Raw genomic sequence first — 19,674 nt, 5'->3', positions numbered from 1 at the left:
TGTACAGCAGTGGCCTCATCTTCTGAACAAAAGCAAAGAACTAACTATAGTGTAAATGTGCTTCTGTAGACAAAGGAGACCTTTGAACTTACCTACGCCAAATTCTGCATGGCTTTTTCTCATCGCCCAGCATGCTATTAACGGCGCCACAGTGTGTTTGTGGTTTACTGCTAAACGCCCCTCATAAATCAGGTCTCTAATAAAGCATGCACTAATGAAAATATGGCATATGGGGACCTCAGTCACCTCTTGTGCACTATACCATAAGAGTGTGACTCTGGCCTGTGATGTCTCACGAGGCCTTAGTAACAGGCTGCAAAGCATAATTTCCGATATTCAGTACATCACGTATGTCTAAAGCAGGGGTGTCCAATCTTATCCGCAAAGGGCCGGTGTGTGTGCAGGTTTTCATTCCAACCAAGCAGGGGAGACACCTGATTCCACCTGGTTAATCAGGTGATCTTGGCTTTCAATGGACTCAGGTGTGGCGTCTGCTTGGTAGGAATGAAAACCTGCAACCACACCGGCTCTTTCCAGATAAGATTGGACACCCCTGGTGTAAAGCTAAAGCACTCAGGGATTATAGGTGTGACATTAGAGATTGTGCCTATAATCACTATATTGTAACGGTTTACAACAGTAAACAGAAGTCTTCCTGTTTGTGACTGCTCTTGTTCGCCGGCTGACGTCCCTTCACTCCCACTGTGAGTAAATGTAAAACAGTCCTGTGGTCCGTGTGAGAGTGCTGCCACCTGCTGTCCACTGTGTAGACCAGGGGTGCATGAAGCCTGTCCTGGAGGACGATTTGGTGTTTTCCAGCCTCAAGCATAGCTACTAAATCTAGTAATTTTTTGGTGAGTGGAATTGCGTGTCTTTGATGACAGAAATTACTAAACTGCACAGGAATCTGGCCCTTAATGACTGGAGTTGTTACACACTTCTGGTGTAGACTTTCTTCTAAGGCAGTGGTTATCAAACTTGCATTTAGAGCTCCCTCCTAGATGGTCCATCCACATGTTGTGTGAGGACTGGTTTGAGAACCAGTGCTCCAAGATGAAAGCATCTTGTATACAGTCTATAGTGTTTACGTGCTCACTAATCTGATTTAGACAGTTAACAACATACTCATTCTTTCATTCATTTTCAGTGCTTTATCTTGGTCAGGGTCATGGTGGACCCGGAGCCTATCCCAGGAACACTGGGCAGGAGTCTGGAACACCAGTCCATTGCAGGACCATGCACCATGCACACATGCAGTCACATGTATAGTCAATTTGACACAGCTAGTCCACCTACAAGCATGTTTTTGGGACGTGGGAAGAAACCAGACAACCCAGAAGAAATCCAGGAGAGAGAGAAAGAGAGAACATGTAAATTCCACGTATCCACCACGACCCAGACTAGAATAAGTGGTTACGCAAAGTGACTAAATGGGTGAAAAATACCTTTAAGTCCTCTTCGAGTTCCATGTTAAAATCTGGCTAAGTAGTAACTATTTTATGTAAAACACTCCAAAATAAAAATGTCCTTTCTCTGGTGCGTTTATCTTTTCAGAAAAAGAAAGACAGGCCAAACTACACAATCACAGGATAAAAACTCCATGCTGATATGATCGAGATCTGTGGGAAACAACTGAAAACATGTTTCTATCTCAGCTAGTTCATTACAAAAAGACATATATAGTTTCAACCAAAACTCTGACTCATCATGAAAGCAAGCACCCACTATCACTTCTCATAATTTTCTATGCTGCACAATAAGCTTCATTGTGCGTAACACTTGAGGGGGTGGGGTTAGGAGACAAACAGAAAGTATAGCATAATTTAAATGCAGAAAATACTGCAGTTACACTACGTTATTGCCTCTATACCTTGTATGTACATTCCTAAACGTCCAGTCCTCTACTTGTCTCTTGACATCCTTTTCCTGAACGTGATCAAGTTGGAACACAGGAGAAGTGACGAGGACAGAAATTCCAGTGAACTGCCAAGAGAAATGGCCTGCTTCCTCATTGGCCTAGCAGACCACCATATGTGTTTTTGTGTGTGTGTGTATGTGTGTGTGTGTGTGTGTGTGTGTGTGTGTGTGTGTGTGTGTGTGTGTGTGTCTGGGGAGTAAGAAATGCTGATCTGCAGGATGGAGAGCAGCTCAGTCGCATTGTTTCAAGTTCTGTGACCTTTCCAGGGGAGGTGCTTTGGTGGGAGGTTCATATCCGTGGATTGTTGCAGGACTTTGAAACCATTACAAAGAGGAGGAGAGGAGAGGAGGGGGTTGTGGAGGAGTACACTTGGAGCCTGATAGGAGGCGGGGGGTACCAAAAGAGATCTTTGAGATGGGGAGGTGTCCAAAAAGCAGCTTTAAAGCAACTAATGCTCTCACTGAGGCGTCACAGGCAGGGAAGACAGCACATGTGTGTGTGTTATGTGGAGGATGCAAGCACACATGATCGTGTTGAAAGTGTTTCTGGTACTGCAGGTCTTGCTGCTGCCAGCACGGTGTGATGTTTGGCCCAGAGACCAAGAACTGAAAGATGGAGAGGAGGAGCAATTAAAGCACATACCACAGGGACAGCAAGATGGTTGGGATTATGGTGACCCATATGGATATTCTGGAGCAGGTCATCACAGTGCTGGAGCACAAAAAGAAAGCCCTGATGTCTCTGAAAGGGTCCATTACCCTCTGGAGCATGGGCATGTTAACCCCAGTCATGGGCGTCCGTCTGAGGATCTGTCTGTGGCCGCAGAAGACGATTCTTCGGTGACCCGAAGGAATAACACTCCAATGCGCATGGGGTAAGTATATAATGATGTGCTCTTTTGCAAGTATCTACCATTCATTCATTGTTCATTCATATGAATAACTCATTCATGAAGCTTCAAAGCCTGCTTGCTTACAAAAGCGGCAACATGTTTCTTTTGCACAGGACTCAGGGTGGGCAGATTAGAAAAAATTCAAACAAACATCTATCTGAGTGATCTGGCTATGATGTAGGTCATAAAATGTGGACATAGCGCTACATTTAGCAGCTCATTATATGGGTTGGAGGGCCACCCAGGTAGCACCAGAGCTGCTAGTCATAAACAAGAGCTGTAAAAAAAAAAACAAAAAAAAAAAACAAGGAACAAACAAGCAAAACATGGGTGTCATCTGAGAACACTTCCATCGGTCTGAAACTCTCAGGCTGCCCTCCCCGGGCAAGCAGATATCTTTTTGATCTCTCTTGTAATTGCTGCGAAGTTAACAGAAAAACTAAACAAAAACTGAGAGTTTGTTAAACAAAAGTTACGAGTTCCAGCAAACATCTACAATTACCCCCCACAAAGTCTGGGCAGAGATTCTCAAATGCAGCTGTTCTGAAGGTGTATGGGCCAGTTTTGCTCTTGTGGCATGGAAATCTGCATCCCAAGAGTGTCAGAAGTGCATGTGCTTCCTCTTAACTAGAGCTAATCAGTAGAAATCCATCTTAACAACCCCAAAAGGACAAGCAGGTTTCCTTTAAGGTCTGAACCATGTTATTGCTGGTTTTTGCACTAGAGCTGGAATCTAGCAGACCATCACTATTTCACCTTCAGCACATCCATCATATCAGAGAATGCTCTGTAACAAGACTGTGCTCCCAAAGGGCCTCTTCCCAAACTGCTGCCATTAGCTCGTCAGAAGACGAGCTACTTAGAAATCTTCGTCTTTAACACTGTTCAAAATAAGAGCGTCCGCATATCCTCAATGAAATGCAGGCTTAAGATAAGGACATGTGGTTCATGGCCTGTGCTGGACAGAAGAAAACAAATAGGATATTCCCTAGTGTATAATGTCTGCCAGTGACTGTGCCAGCTCAAAGATTAACAACTAGCCAGTCCTTTAAGTGTTGAGGGCCTGTGGCAGGAGGTGCAGGTGATTGGAAAAGGCTCTGTTTTTGGAAGGAAGGCATTGTTGGCCCCAACTTTGTATAAACTACGATCTGGTTCTCAACATATCATTTTCAAACTAAGCATAGTCTCATACTTTAAAGGCTTCCCAGTAAAACACTGTACACACACACACATTGTAATTTGGAACAAAATTAGCCTTCAGAAAACTGAATGTTTATCATAAAAGTTAAGAGTTGTTGAGGAAGGGCCTTTTAAAGAGCAGATGTAATAAAGGGAGGTCCAGGCCTTTGGAGACAGAGAGAAAGGGGATTTTAGGGTTAGGGTATTAAGGCAATGCTGAGTATTTGCATGCATGTGCATCTCTGAATGAGCCAGTGAAGGAGTGGGACAATGATGTAGAGCATTATAAAGTATAATTATATAAAAACTGCATTGAAGAATTGGAAAAATTAGTGGGGGACTGAGAATGTAGTACTAACTTCTTGTGCAAATACCTTTACCATGCTTCAATTCCAATGGACTGGAAAAATGACTAAAAAGAGTTCCAGCTTCTGAGAAAACATGCGTTATACACCAATGAATGAAACCTTTTGGTGGATCAAATAGGTTAGAATTGGGTAAATCAAATACCAATTCTGGTCAAACTTCACTGCACCTCAAGGTCCCTTTTTGCCTTTCATTTCCCCCCCATGAACTTTATAAACGGGACATTTTGATCTGCCTTCTCTTTCTAACCCTTTGTGCCCTGTTGCTTTGTTCCCAATCCCCTCTTTACTCACTCAATATCTTGCACTGGATTTCAAATCCTTTCTTAATCTTTCTTTCTTAATCTGCTTTCATTTAAAGTTAGCTCCCTGAATGTTGCTCCAACTTTGGAGCTGAGGGTGAGAGACTTTTGGACACAGTTTATTTTCTTAGCCAAGGTCTGAACACATCACAGTTGGCCATCTAGGTCTAACTGATCTTGTAGTTAAACTAACATTAAATCATCATGTGTTGCACTTTAGGATTTAACAAAATAAAACAACCTGATTTTATCTCTCCAGGATGTAGATATCTATTCTGTCAGAGACCAAAACACAAAGCTTTAACAGTAGTACGTTGTGAAATGTGTTTCTCCTCACATCATAACTAAGAGGAGTAGAATCAGGCAGGAATGGATAGCTTATCTCCACATGTTATGGGCTGACTCTCCAATGAACATACAATGTCTGTTACACTACAGGATAGATGTCGACTTTATTTTTAGTGAGTAAATGAGGGTCGTAGGCAAAGGACGGTTTAAAAGCCAGACACCGTCATACTCTTCCTTCCTGTGAGGAAGCAATGCATCTGGAACAGGATAATCAGACAGAAACACAATGCTTATGAAGATGTATATCCATGAGGTCATCAGCAGGCAGCAGGAAGTGACTCACATGGACATGGAGCAGCAGTGTCAGGCCAAAACCTATAGAACATAAACAAACAAAAGAAAACGGGTCAAAACAGGTAATAAGACACGTAAGAAAAAAACTGTAGTTTCCTCGTACTAGATTTTCCTTGCTTTTGGAATGCTCGGTAATCTATTGCACATGAGAAGTATCTAAACTGAGGAATGTATGGGAAAAGAACTTGTTTTTGAAGAATTTTCCATACTGTTTTTAACAAGACCATGCTGCCAAGATAAACTCTCCTAGTAGTCCCTGCTGGATTCACTGCTACTTGAAGTAGCTCCTGATTTGACCAGGACCATATGGTAGGAGTCAGCTGCTAGTACCATAGGATAAACAAATATAACATTGGGTCAAGGAAGTACACATGATTCCTAAATACCTCTCAGCCCTGATCCCAACAGCGTTTAAGCATCAATAATTACATAATGACATGAAGTCCAGGTATACTGTGTTATAGAGTTTATAGCTGTCTTGTTAGAGGTCATTACATATGTCAAAAAAGATCATTCCTAATGGCATTCAGGAGAAGGATATTCATGATATTTGGATGGGAATAGCTGGACTTCAGACTGTGAAAACTGACTATTCCACGGTTTTTGATACTGATGCTAGAGGAAGAACTTTGTGTTCAAGTGATTAACGATAAACCAATAACAATATTACAAGTGACACAAATTAACGAGATAAAAAGGACAATTATGATTTCAGGTCGCTTTGAGGGAAGAGATCATTAAGAATTTAAAATGAAATTCCAGTGTGTCCAGTGCAAGAAGAATCAAGACTGTTTTTGCTTTGCTGGATTTCAAATGAGTAACATTAATTATCTCGAATCAGTCTAAGATCAGTCTAAAATCAGAGATAAGAAAAAAAAATGAATCACAAGAATGAGTCATTTCAAATTGCACACAGTGTGCTAAAGTGTTAGACAAAGCCATTGAACAGTACACAAATAACACAAGGATTACTCTGTTAGTCTCACGCTCCCACACATACAAAACGAGTTAACGTTTGAGCGGGAACGGAAGAGCCCCATTGAAAACAATAGCCCACAGCGGAACAGTTGATTTGGCTGATGATGACAGAATGTATACTGGCTTTCTCATGTGCTCCAAGAGATGTGAACAAGTAAAGATAACAAATTGTAAACCAAATCTCATCTCCCATTAGCCCCACTGGAATACATCAATAAAAGGGGCAAGTACAGACAGCACTTAGGAGCTCACATCTGTGATATAGTGCAGAGCCTTCACTTAGCTTATCAGGGTTAGCAGTTAGCAGTCTGTATCCTTCATCTCAACTAACATAAATTAACTACAGTCAGATGTTATGATGAATACTGTTGTCTCAAACATAATACTTCGTGTCAGCTATAGATAACTCCCTAATGATCCTCATTGTATGGCACCAGAACCACATGGCATCAGCATTCTAAATTCTCAATAGAGTTTTTGTTTATTAAGCAAGAAGCAGGAGTATGCAAGGCTGTTTTCAGAAATTATCATGGTTTTTTTTTTGTTTTGTTTTGTTTTTTAGCCAGGCAGTAAGAATTGCTGAAACTCTGAGTAATACTGCTGGTACATATTTGCACCCGTCAGTCCTAGTTAGAGTCACCTATCAGTGATGGCCTGGGAAAAAACCCTTTTCATAGTGAAATGTTCTACTGTATATAATAATGAAACATTAAATATATAGTAAAGTTGCAGCAAGTCTGATTAGCACAAAAGGAGAATTGTGACAAATCTGTATTCTGAAAGTCTATTCTGACCATGTCACAGGAACGTCAGGGCCATTTTGACAGCTGGTGTCCGACTACAAATGTCCATTGCACTACAGCACATGACTAACCAACAACTTGATCAAAGACTGATATTCACTACATGAGAATCACACTGAATTAGCCAGGTTTTGGATATCTTCAAGCAGGCTTGTGATCTCTTCACACAAAATGATCTTTGTTGGGAAATCCTAGGCAAGATTTAAAAAATTAATGAAAACATTGCACCTTTTTTTTTTTTTTGGACATAAATTGATAATTTCTAGCAGTTGGGGTGTCAAAATATGTTGGGGGGGGGGGGGGGGATCCCCTTATATTTCAATCTTTCTTTGTGTGGCTGTTTCCAAGAATACAGACACAGCAACATTGGCCAAATTTTCCCAGGCCATCACACATTTGGATCAAGAATACAAAACTCTTGTGATGTCCTTAAAATCCATCAAACACACACAGATCCTCCAGAGTTCTTCCTCACATCTGCAGAACATAACATTGATGAAACCCAATTCTAAAATGAGCTCTAATTTCCAACACTGCAAGTACGTACTTCCTGATATTCCTCCATGCGATATCTATCTACAGAGCATTCAGAATGCTGCTGTTCTCCTGGTCATTACACCCTAAAGCTCTCTCATATGACCCTCTTGCTCAGGTCATTCCACTGGCTTAGTTCATCTTTGCAGGCACCATCTTATTCCAGGCATCAATTATCTCTGCAGCACACACTTGACATCAGGAGACTTTCTTTCTTAATTTGACTAATTCTACTGCTGTTTTGTTGCAGAAACTGGTGTGCGTTTGTGCATAAGCGTGAAGTCACCATGGCAGTGTCCTGCGGTACTGAGAAATACATCATCAAGTCCCAGAGTCCCTGCCCAAATGGGACACCTGACTGCCATCTGATCATGTGAGTGAGATCCAAACCATTTTGTGATGTTAATCCCAAATGCTGCAAGTACAAATGACAGTAACATTATTGTGTGTGTTTTTGGTACGTAGGTACAAGCTGTCTACTCGGCCAGTGTACAGAACGAAGCAGAAGATCTTCACGGCACTCTTGTGGAGATGTTGCCCTGGTCATGGTGGAGAGAGATGCGAGGATATTGGTACTAAATGGTCATATGAGAAGCATAGATTTGAATTAGATCGTAGCTCTAAGTAAAAGAATAACAGGATATATTGTTCAACAAATCTTCAAAACCAGTCAGTCGTTGACAATGTTTTGCTTTAGCACTGATAAAGTTATGACATTCTGGATACAATTCAAGCCAGCCTTCCAAAAGTCACTGTGGAGAACATCTTTCAGCAGATAATTTAGACCAGATTTTTGGCCTTCAAAATAACCTTTAGCTGATACAGTGGAAAAGGGTCATGTTTACAGAAAACTTAGGCAGGAAACCAATTCAATTCACCTTTTGCCCCTTTTCTGTCCTTCAGTGGAAAACGGCCATGTCTCTGAAGTGTCCAGCACTGACATCAGGCTTAATCCAGGAGGTCCAGAGCTCAACAATACAGGTATTCGTCCATGACTTGACCTGCCTTTCCTCCATGTTTACCTGATTCAAGCAAGCACACTGAAAGAGAAAGAGAGCCCTGCTTACTCCTTTGCCAGAGGTAGCAAAAACAAACTGAGGAAACAATGAAGCATGAGGCAAATCAGTAGCTGACTGTGGGAAGGTCACCACCCTCATGGGAGAAGGGAAAGGGTGTGTGAACAACAAGTTCAGCCAGCACTTAAAGCAAGGCCACTAAGTGGGTTGTGTGACTCGCCTGTGACTGCTCCCTTGGAGAACCCAAAACAGAATGTCTCCACTAAAGCACACACTAAGTACAAAACACAAAAACACTACGTGAAATAGCAGCACGTTTCAGGGCATTAAAAATATCACAGATCTAAAATAGACCTGGGATTTTGGCTGGTTTACCATATAAAGGCATGCAAACAAAAGGCTTACTATGATATCATGGAATACACCCGAATACTGCCCACCGTCTTCACAGAACACACTTTAATTAGAAAAGATCAAGACAAGACAAGCTAAAAATGTATCAGAATTTAACCACCTAAGACTGACAGTTTTCCAGAAATCTTTTGTAAAATGTTAATGAATTTGGGAAGGTTAAATTCCTGAGCATATGATTTCCAAGCAAACTGGGGGAAAAAGCTTCTGCATCATAGTATTGGTGATACTGAAAATAAGTATCTTTCCTGATATTCCATTAAGCTAGCATACTGCTTGTATTCTCAACAGGATCGGAAATGCTAACCCACAAACAAAACCAGAAGAAGAATGACCATCAAGACCACAGGCCTTCGCTAAATGAGTCCCTGAGGACTGAGAAGAACTCAACAGAAGATCAGAAGAGCTATGACTACACTCCAAACCCACACACGGGCCATGTGCCTCACTATGAGAGTGGCGGTAAGAGCTGGATTCAAAACTCTAATATGTAAGGAATTATAGCATTATTTCAGGTAGACACATTCAAAAGATCCCAAGAATCTCGGAAAGGCTAAAAGTCAGGACGGTTTATATCCTAAGATCGGCTTTAAGTGCAGGAAATACAAATTGGTGGTTTATTTGTTACTTGCCCAGCGTACGTAATAACCTGCCAGCTCAATAATGACAAGGAAAGCGCATACCCTCTTTCAATGTCATGACTGGATACACTATATAGCCAAAACTATAGGCATTAATATGAAGTTGATCTCTTTGCTGCTATAGGAATGTCCACTCTTCTGGGAAGGATTTCCTCTATATTTTGAAATGTAGTTTGTGGGGATTTGTGCTCTTTGCGGCACAAGAGCATTAGTGAGGTCAGGCACTGATGTCAAGTAAGAAGGCCTGGTGAGCAGTCGGTGTTTCAGTTCATCCCAAAGTGTTCAGTGGGGTTGAGGTCAGGGCTCTGTGCAAGCCATTCGAGTTCTTCCACTCCAGCCTTAGCAAACCATTTGCCAGTTTATGGATCTCTCTTTATGCACAGGATCATCATCATGTTGAAACATGTTTGGACCTCTTCATTCCAATGAAGGGAAATCTTAATGCCGCAGCAGACAGACATTTGTGTCCTTACAACTTTGTGGAAGATCCACATATGGGTATGTGGCCATAAAGTATAATCTGGTCATCAACAGGTCCTAAATTTAAGTAAATCTAACATTATTAACCAAAACATCATAACCAAATCCATCGTTCTATTTATTTAACAAAGTGTTGCCAAACAGTTGCCACAGCACAAACTTGTTTAAACCATGCCAAGGCCTATTTCTTATTACTGAATATATACACACCAAGTCATCAGTTATTTGATTAGGTAATTTATTAAGAGACTAAAAAAAAAAAAAAAAACTAAAAAGAGATTCTATGGATTTGGGCCTTACATAGGTGATCTTATGTGGAAGCTTTCCCCATTTTCCAGTTATCCTGGACTGGGACAGCGTCCCAGTGGAGCCTATCCGGAGTACTCAGTATATTCAGTAATCTTATTAAAGTGATTGATATGAATATACTGTGAAGAATATAACCGTAACTAGACTATAACCAACAATGCAAATGATTCCAGTTTGTCTTTATCCGTATTAGCTAAATACATACATCAATAAAGGCTTATTGGTGTGAGCATTGTCCTGCTGTATACACACAATCAGAGAGTGTCTGGTCTACAGCCTGTCTCCTACATATCCTTACAGACTGAGAGCACAGGGCTCCTGCAGCAGCAAGTATAACTTTTGCTGCCTTGTGTAGTGACTCCCAGCTTACTGCAGCTTCCTGCCCAGGATATCCGTTCTTTCTCTGAGAAAAAAGCCCCGCAATATATTGTACATAGAGAATGATGTAATTGATATGCAGGCTACAATATAGGATGAACACATGTTCCATCATCAAATGTATGAGGAGCTCTGAGAGCATTTCCAAAGCAGCTGGAGGCAGTGATGTAAAGGGATAGATGAATTTATCCAAAACAGGCCAGATTAGTAGAGCATGGGAGAGTAATAGTACAAAATGAGAAGAAAAGGAATGAGTGGAATGAATTTTATATATATATATATATATATATATATATATATATATATATATATATATATATATATATATATATATATATATATATATATATATATATAAAAAAATCAAGAATTCAAGTGACTTAAAGGTTCACCCTGAGCCAAAGGGGTGTATACAAATTTAGAAAAATCTGATAATTTAGTAATTATCAGGAGCTTTGCTTTTACTGGATTACAGACTGGATTTATTTGCACTAGGTGAAAAGAGCAACAAGGTGCTACTTGCACTTGTGTACTTTTGAACCTTTTTTGTATTCGAAGGCTGCGGTTTAACAGAAAGTAAAAAAAATTCTATTATTTTTCACGTAAAGAAAGAAAGAAAAGAACCCTTGGCAAAGGTATTACTTGCATATCATCTGCATATATACACTCATACTAAAAGTAAAAAAACAGATCTTTTGTTTTTAGAAGTCATATGAAATATTTAAATGCAATAAATAATAAAACTTACCTTTTTTCAATCTGTGTTAGTCTACCCCTTGACTAGCAGTATTAGATGCTAATTAAGTTCAAATATACACTACCTTACTTTAAGCACGCAAAACATAGTAATTATGGCCAAAAGCCAAGATATTGCCATTATCAGATTACTTTGTAAGCATACTCCACTGCATGTTAACCTCACCCCAACTATTGTTGAATATTCAAACACTTCTATCATGTGTGCGTTGCAATGGCCAGACCACGGAAAGCTATGGGTAGTCTCTGTTGGGGAACAGGGGCTTTCCTAGATTTCGAAAATGCCCACTGGGTGACAAACACACTCCTGTCAGATGTGTGACACTTTAATGTCTGAAAGGAAACACCACTGACTGGGAGAGTGAGTTTGTCCAGATAAGAGAATGACAAAATATGGAAACTACCGCAGGACTAGCATGCCACACTCCCAGGGGGACAGAGCACTATTTTTGCATGACTGGATAGACAAACACTCATGCCCATAAAATTCAGCATCTCGTCTCACCTCATAGGTCTAAGGTTGTGGGGATGACCTCTGGAGGACATAGTGAGTCATCAATTTTCCTTGCCTGAAATACCACAAAAATATTATGACAATTTTGGTAGTTTAGTAAGGCTGGGGTTTGTAAAACACTTTCATTTGCAGGCACTTAACTGTAACAAAAACAGAACCATTTGAACATTAGATAAATTTCACTTTGCATCTAATAGTTTCATTATGTGCTACATAACGAATTTTCATGAGAGTTAAATGCTAGTAACTGTTTTCACAAAGCACTGGTTTGGCATTCCATATCTGATCTCAAACTTCATTGACTACGTTTACATGGACAGCAGTAATCTAATTATTGGCAGTAATCCAATTATTGGCCTTACTCTGATTAAGATAATATTGTGATTAAGGTGTTTACATGAGTTGTTTTTAGAATACTCCTGTCATGTTCCCGTTTTACGTTATAGAACATAATTAGATTAACAGCCCGCGTCATTACGTCACGCTGTCCTCCAGAATTTCACGTATCAACATACAGTCAGTCTTCGTTATGGTATCGTATACAGTTTTGGGTGTTTTTATTTTTTTTACGAAAGCTTTAAGTGCAGTTAATTATTTTTCATGCTGTACGTGCTAATAGACGACTGCTTGAAGCCGTGGTCTGCGTCCCAAACCGTGTAATTACCGTCAATATAATGGCCGAGATACATGTATTTTTCCCCACTACAGGCCTATAGTAGGAAAGTATGCGATATGGGACGCGGCCGAACTCTCTTGTTCGCCGTAAAACTGCCGTGTGTGATCGTGTCCTGTCGCAAAATGTGGTGAAAACTCCCACACGACGTTCATAATATGATTAAGGGGTTTACATGTCTGTAATACATGTCCATAATGGGACTAAAACAGGAGGACTCCACGTCTTAATTTAATTAGAGCTTAATTCGATTATGACCTTAATTAGATTAAGGTAAGTAAAAATTGCTGTTTACATGGTAGTTTCTTCACCAAAGTATGGTCTTAATCGTATTAAGAGTGGATTATTGTTGTCCATGTAAAAGGAAGCTACTGGAAGGAAATGTTTTTTTTTTTTAGGGTCACAGCTGGACCTGCCAATCAAAAACCATCATCTATTGATTCTAATATGCTGCACTGATGTTGCTGAGTGAATCCTTAGACAATGTTTCTCATTGCAGCACCCTATGGTACGGATGATGGACATCGAGGTCCTCCACCAGAGGCACATTATGCAAATTCTGGGCTTGTACCCATCCATTATTTAAAGGATGTCATGATGTCTCATTTACAGCCCATATTTGACAGCTTCAACCGGACACTAGAACGCCTGTCTGAGGAGGTGCAGGATTTACAAAAGGACATGTCTAAGCTGCAACTTGATCAGATGTTACAGGGAGAGTCCCTAGCGGCAAGAGGTGGAATAGTTGAGGAGTCAGAGCAGCACAAGGCAATGACTGATACGTCCATGCAGCTGGAGGAACTGAAGACACAACTTGTCGATGACATGGAACAGAAGCTACATGCACAGCAGGCCATGTTCCACTACAACTTGAGCAACCTGAAGATTGACATGGATGTCCAAATTAAACGCAACCAGAAGATGCTACAGGTCAGAATGTAGCGGGGGAATTTAGTTTAAGGATTATAGTAATATACATTTTAATGGTTTTGAGTTAGTGACAATGTGCTTTAAACCAGGTCCTCATTTTAATAAAAAAAGGGGGGGGGGGGTTGCGGGGGTTCAGGGAACAAAAAACAGTTGTCAAACTTGCATGTAAAGGGCATGATAGATTTTGAAAGGTATAAAATTAAAATATGGTAAAATGCTTTCTTTTTCCAAGACATGGGAAATATACATTAGAAGTATACACTCAATGTCCACTTTATTAGGAACACAGTTATCTAATCAGCCAATCAATTATGTGGCAGTAACACAATGCATAAAATCACGCAGAAACAGGTCCAAAGCTTCAGTTAATGCTTACATCAAAATCAAGAAAAAAGTGTGATCTCTGTGACTTTGTGGCATAGACATGGGTACATGATTTGAGTATTTCATTAACTGCTGATATCCTGGGAATTCCATACACAACACTATCGAGAGTTTACTGTATACAGAATAGTATGAAAAACAAAAAACAAAAACAGGTCTGCAGGCTGGAGCACCTTGCTGATGAGAGATCAGAGGAGAATGACCAGATTGGTCTGAGCTGACAGGAAGTCTATAGTAACTCAAATAAGCACCATGATGAGCAGAAAAGCATCTCAGAATGCACAACACATCAAACCTTTAGGTGGATGACGTACAACAGGAGAAGACCACATCCAGTTGCACCTCCTGTCAGCCAGGAACAGGAATCTGAGGCTTTCATGAGCACAGACTCACCGAAACTGGACAGTTGAAGACTGTCACTAATCTTCTCCCATTTTAATGAGTCTGTGCTCATGATAGATCAAGGTTTGATGTGTTGTGGACTCAGATGCTTTTCTGCTCAAGCACAGTTGTAAAGAGAGATTTATATGAATTACTATATCCTTCCTGGCCATTTTCCTCTAACTTTTCTTATCAACAATGTGTTTCCGCCCACAGAACTTGTGCTCACTCACTGTTTTTTTGTTTTTCGCACCATTCTGTGTAAACTATAGAAACTGTTGTGTGCGAAATTCCCTGGAGATCAACACTTTCTGAAATCTCAAACCAGCACATCTAGTACCAACATATATGACACAATCAAAATCACAGATCACATTTTTTCTTTATTCTGATGTTGAAATGCTTGACCTGTATCTGCATGATTTTTTTTTTGCATTGTGTTACTGCCACATGATTGGCTGGTTAGATACTTGCAGGAATGTTCCTAATAAAGTGGACGGTGAGTGTATATCTTAGACTCTTATATTAGATGAGTAAAAATTCAGAGTTCCAGGAGTGGGCTGTTCTGAGAATACTTTACTTTGTAGAAGTTGTTTCTGTATATTCTCTAAAATCTCGCATGGGAATTTCTAGTCCTTACGCTTTCAAAACCATTCACAAGGACATTCTTTCACTTTCTTAATGTCATTAGAGAAACATTATATAATGTTTTTTACTTGATTCTTTAAACATGTCACACTCTAACAGGATCATTTGTTGTATTATAGACAGGTCTCCATGCCCTAAATTCCTCACTATCAGAGGTAAGAGAGAAACAAGACCAGCTGAAGGAGGACCTACAGAGGGTTTTGACGCTCACAAGTCATATACCAAGTCCTGTCAAACAGCCTCAGGAGGACACAGCAGTCTGGGAAGCCATTACCCGTCTAGACAATAAGGTGGTCAATAACACAATATGGCTCAGTGCTCTAAACAAAGACCAAATCCAAGTGTCAGGGAGAATAGAACACTTTCAAAAGGGCTGGAAGAACTTAGAGGAGCGTATAACCCAGAATGACCACAAGAATGAAGAAAGATACATTGAGGCTTTCCTGGAAGTGGATGCGGCAAAGGTGACAGTTGGAAACTACGCTGATGAGCTGGCAAAAAATTTCACCAATCTTCAAATCATAGTTCAGGAACTGGAGGAAGACATGGACGATTTGTACACACAGTTCCATAAGAACATAAGTTTGGGTAGTAGAGACTGCGACTGTACCGGCATCAGCTCATCCGTGGCGCAGTTGAAACAGGAAGTGGCTAATATAAAAGTGATTGCAAGTGAAAACAGGCAAGCTCTAGACAGTGCAGCAGAAGAGAAGGTAAACCTTTGGGAAAAGGGTGACTGGGGCCCACCAGTGGAAGAGATCAAATTAGGCTTACACACTGTGCAGAACTCGTTGGCGCATGAACAAGAGAAGCGCAAGATCCTGCAACAAACCTTAAACACACTCCAGACCTCTCTTTTAGGCAGTCAAATAGATATTGAAGCTCTACAGCAACGGGACAGTCAGAAAGCTGGTGAGATAAAACACCTGTACGACGCTTTTAACTCTCTGTTGAAAGACGCGATACGTCACAGTGACATACTGACAATCCTGCTTGGTGAGGAGGTTTTGGAGTTTATGGACTGGTCCCCACAAGCCCAGGAAGCCCACTCCATCCCTGCGCTAAAGACGCTGATCAGCGACCTGCAGGAACAGATAAACGGACACAGCCGTAGCCTGGCCTCCATGCTTAACTCTGAAGATCCCACTGCAGATGATCTCTCAGAGCTGCTAGACTGGATTGGAGAGGATCTGAACAGGAAAGAAAAGGAACAGAAATTTGACCATTCCTCAAAGGAACCTACGAGTTACAAAGACAAGGACTTGTTTGCTTTGGAAAAAACAGTGGAACAGCTTCGAGCACAGGTCGTCAAGCTCGAAGAACAGAAATGTCTGTCCTGCTGCAATTCTACTAAAGGTGCTGCTTCCAAAGATGTAGAGGGAGAACTGCAAGCCGAGTTGGCAAGTGTGCGCAAGAACCTTGACGATCATCTCAGGATTTTCAGCAGCATTTTCAGTAATACTGAAGGTCTAACAGAGTCTGACGCAACAGTAGATTTGGATAAATTGTTTGCATTAATAATGAAAAAGGAAGCTAAACTTCAAAGAAAGAGGCAAAACAAGAGAGAGGATACAAGAAGTGCACAGCGCAGCAAGCGGGATACATCGGGTGAAATAGCAGGTAGGAGATAAAGCAGAGAATTTTTTATACAGAAACAGTGCAACAGCTCAAACTTCAGAAATCATGAATGGGTAAAATAGAACAGGTCACAAGTAATTAAAGGCACTACAGGCTTGAAGAGTAAAGTCTGAGGTTTTGTGGAAATTGCACATCAATCTAGGCCAAAGGACTAGAATATTCACTGTAAAATCTTGATTTTGTGGTCAGTGAGTCACTTTCGTACGACGGCGTTTTAGTGCCACGTAAAAAAAAAAAAAAACCTAAAATAAAATAAGATTACGAGAATAAAGTCGGAATATTTTGAGAATAAAGTCGAAACTACGGGAATACAATAAGACTAAATGTAATATTTTTAGAATCAAGTCAAAATGACACCGTGGTAAAGTTGGTTTAATATTGGACATTCACAGATTCGAGATTCGCGCTTCAATTTCTTAAGAAATAAACACACAAAAACGACTAAATGTGTATTAAAATACAGTATATATTCAGTTGTACTTTGTTTTCTGTCCACTCCAGAGCAAGAAAACACACATTTCGTCCTTTTTGTGTGCTTATTTCTTGAGAAATTGAAGCGCAAATCTCGAATGTGCACCGACTGTCCGATCTAACTGTACCGCGGTAGTCCAGAGTTAAACTACTCCAAGTTCACTGGTGCAGACCTGCTTATACACTACATCACTTCAAACACATTCCCGTCAAAATTAGGACTATTCTCAAAACATTATGACTTTATTATCGTAATTTTGACTCTATTCTCAAAATATTACAACTTTGTTCACGTCATCTTTATTATTATTTTTTATGTGGCACTAAAACACGTCGTACTTTTGTGTATATTCTGGAACTTGAGAGAAAACATCTGCCCTGAAGGCAGTTTCATGAAGGTGGGTTAAGCATCTAAATGGAGACTACTGAGATCAGATGGATACTTCTCATGTAGCTATTCCCACTACAGCTACACAGTGATGTAATATTTTCCATGTTTAACACGAGTAAGGCAATAAAGCAACTCATGGATAACTGCTACAGTATCTAAGAATCTTATCCATGAGAATTACTAAGGGTATAATTAGTTGATACATGATTTTCCGAGAAATGTCTCATTCAACAGTGTAATGTTCAACAGCACTGATAGCTTTTTACGGCCTGTTTTGGTTACTCGCTGCTGAGATTGTCAGTGATCTCAGACAAAAATTGTATGTATACAGACACCCGAGTTGCTTAATCACAGTCTGTTCTTAAACTGTTTTAAAGTGAGATAAGCGTGGTTTGAGGCATGTTGTAGTGTTACATGTTTTGGATATATCTTGTAGCAACATGTCCCTCTAGTGAACAGCCACTTCAACTGCACTGCTGAGCTCTCTAGTTTTAATAAGATGTGTACAGCAGTCAGGTTATTATTATTCATACAATAAGACATTTGTAACCAGACATAATGCAGAAGAGCAACTATCATAAGATAACCTGAACGATATCCTGTGACACAAAGGCTGGCTTCATTAGTAGTAACTCTTTGCTTTGCTTAAGGGGAACGTGTAGAGCTATATAAGGGCTACGAAAGTTCATGGAACCTGACAAACCTTCACACATATTCATAAAATCTTACTCAAACAGGTTCCCAGAGTTGAAGAAACGGGTTTTTTTTTTTTTAATGCTGACATATAGATGACATAACATCTGAGTCATATCTGAAGGCTGACTTGCATTCAACGGTCATGAAGTTCAGTGTACTTCTGTTATGACCCATAATGGCGACTTGCCAAGAAATGTACAGTTCTAAGGTTTCATTAAAAATATCTTCTCATTAACAAAATTAAATGCACACTCAAAGGCCAAGGATAATGTACACCAGTGTCATTGTGGTCTGTGTCATCAGGACATACTCATAGGTTTTCATTTAAAAAACAAAACATAAATCTTAGCCAGCATGCAGAATTATAAATAACAGTCATTAAAGTGTCAAGGCAATGTCTTAAGCATTCACAGTCATCAACATAAACAAAAATGTTTGCTTTCCTCTCTTGGAAACACAGGTAATATTGCCATTATGTCACTGACATATCAGAAGTACACTGAGACACAATGTCATGACTGTCTACAAAGATCTTGAAAGTGACCTTGAAAGTGACGAAAGTAGCATTTATACAAGCCGTTTTAAAAGCTTATTAACAGCTTATGTAGGTTCCATATAATATTTGTTTCAATTCAATATATATTTTATTAGTTTGAAGCTTTTTACAATAGACATTGTCATGAAGTGACTTTACAGCAATCCAGGTGTAGCTCTACATGCCTAATGAGTAATGCGCCCTAATGCGGTCACACTGCATATTACCAATTAAACCTGAACATTCAGATCAAATCAGGTTGTGCTCCGTTTCATGTTTTAGTGCACAGTCAGCTTCCTGAGAACCCGCTCATGTTCGTGGCCAGCAACAGAGATGGTGCGAACACACCTGGAACAGTCGTGTTTGAAACCATGTCCGTAAACCATGGGCAAATGTACTCACCTGAAACGGGCACGTTCCGAGCACCTGCTCCGGGGGATTACCTGTTTGTGTTGACACTGGACTTCGGGTCTGGGCCATCTTTAGCCCAGCTGAAGAGAGGAGAGGAAGTGGCAGCATCACTGCATCAGAGAACGGGGAAGCCATCAGGACCCGCGTCCCGCGTCTGCTTCCTACAGCTGCAACAGGGTGAAGAGGTTCATGTAGAACTAGTGCAGGGAACATTGGAGCATGGGAAGCCAAAGGAGAACATCTTTGCTGGACTGCTGCTCCGACAGACCACATGAGCACACGTTCACATCCGAAAAAGTAAAAAAAAAACACCACCACACGCAAGCAATGAGATGAACACATGAACAAGCTTCCATTTCTTGATTTTCAATACAGCACTTTTTGATTTCTCCTAATCA

At 40.3% G+C, this 19,674-nt stretch overlaps 1 protein-coding gene across 1 annotated transcript; it reads left to right on the top strand.

The window, feature by feature from the left end:
• Window positions 1–2,288: 2,288 nt before the first annotated feature.
• On the top strand, window positions 2,289–19,587 carry mmrn2a (multimerin 2a). The gene is made up of 8 exons (XM_017463582.3): window positions 2,289–2,792; window positions 7,864–7,986; window positions 8,079–8,185; window positions 8,517–8,594; window positions 9,332–9,502; window positions 13,291–13,721; window positions 15,254–16,754; window positions 19,148–19,587. Exons 1-8 carry the CDS (start codon window positions 2,422–2,424, stop codon window positions 19,549–19,551), a joined length of 3,186 nt encoding a protein of 1,061 aa, XP_017319071.1. The 5' UTR covers window positions 2,289–2,421; the 3' UTR covers window positions 19,552–19,587.
• The last annotated feature ends 87 nt before the right edge of the window (window positions 19,588–19,674 follow it).

This window comes from Ictalurus punctatus, chromosome 3 (assembly GCF_001660625.3).
Source record: "Ictalurus punctatus breed USDA103 chromosome 3, Coco_2.0, whole genome shotgun sequence".
Taxonomy (NCBI): Eukaryota; Metazoa; Chordata; class Actinopteri; order Siluriformes; family Ictaluridae; genus Ictalurus; species Ictalurus punctatus.
The sequence above is the reverse complement of the archived record's forward strand: the minus strand, read 5'-3'. Positions and strand labels throughout refer to the sequence as shown.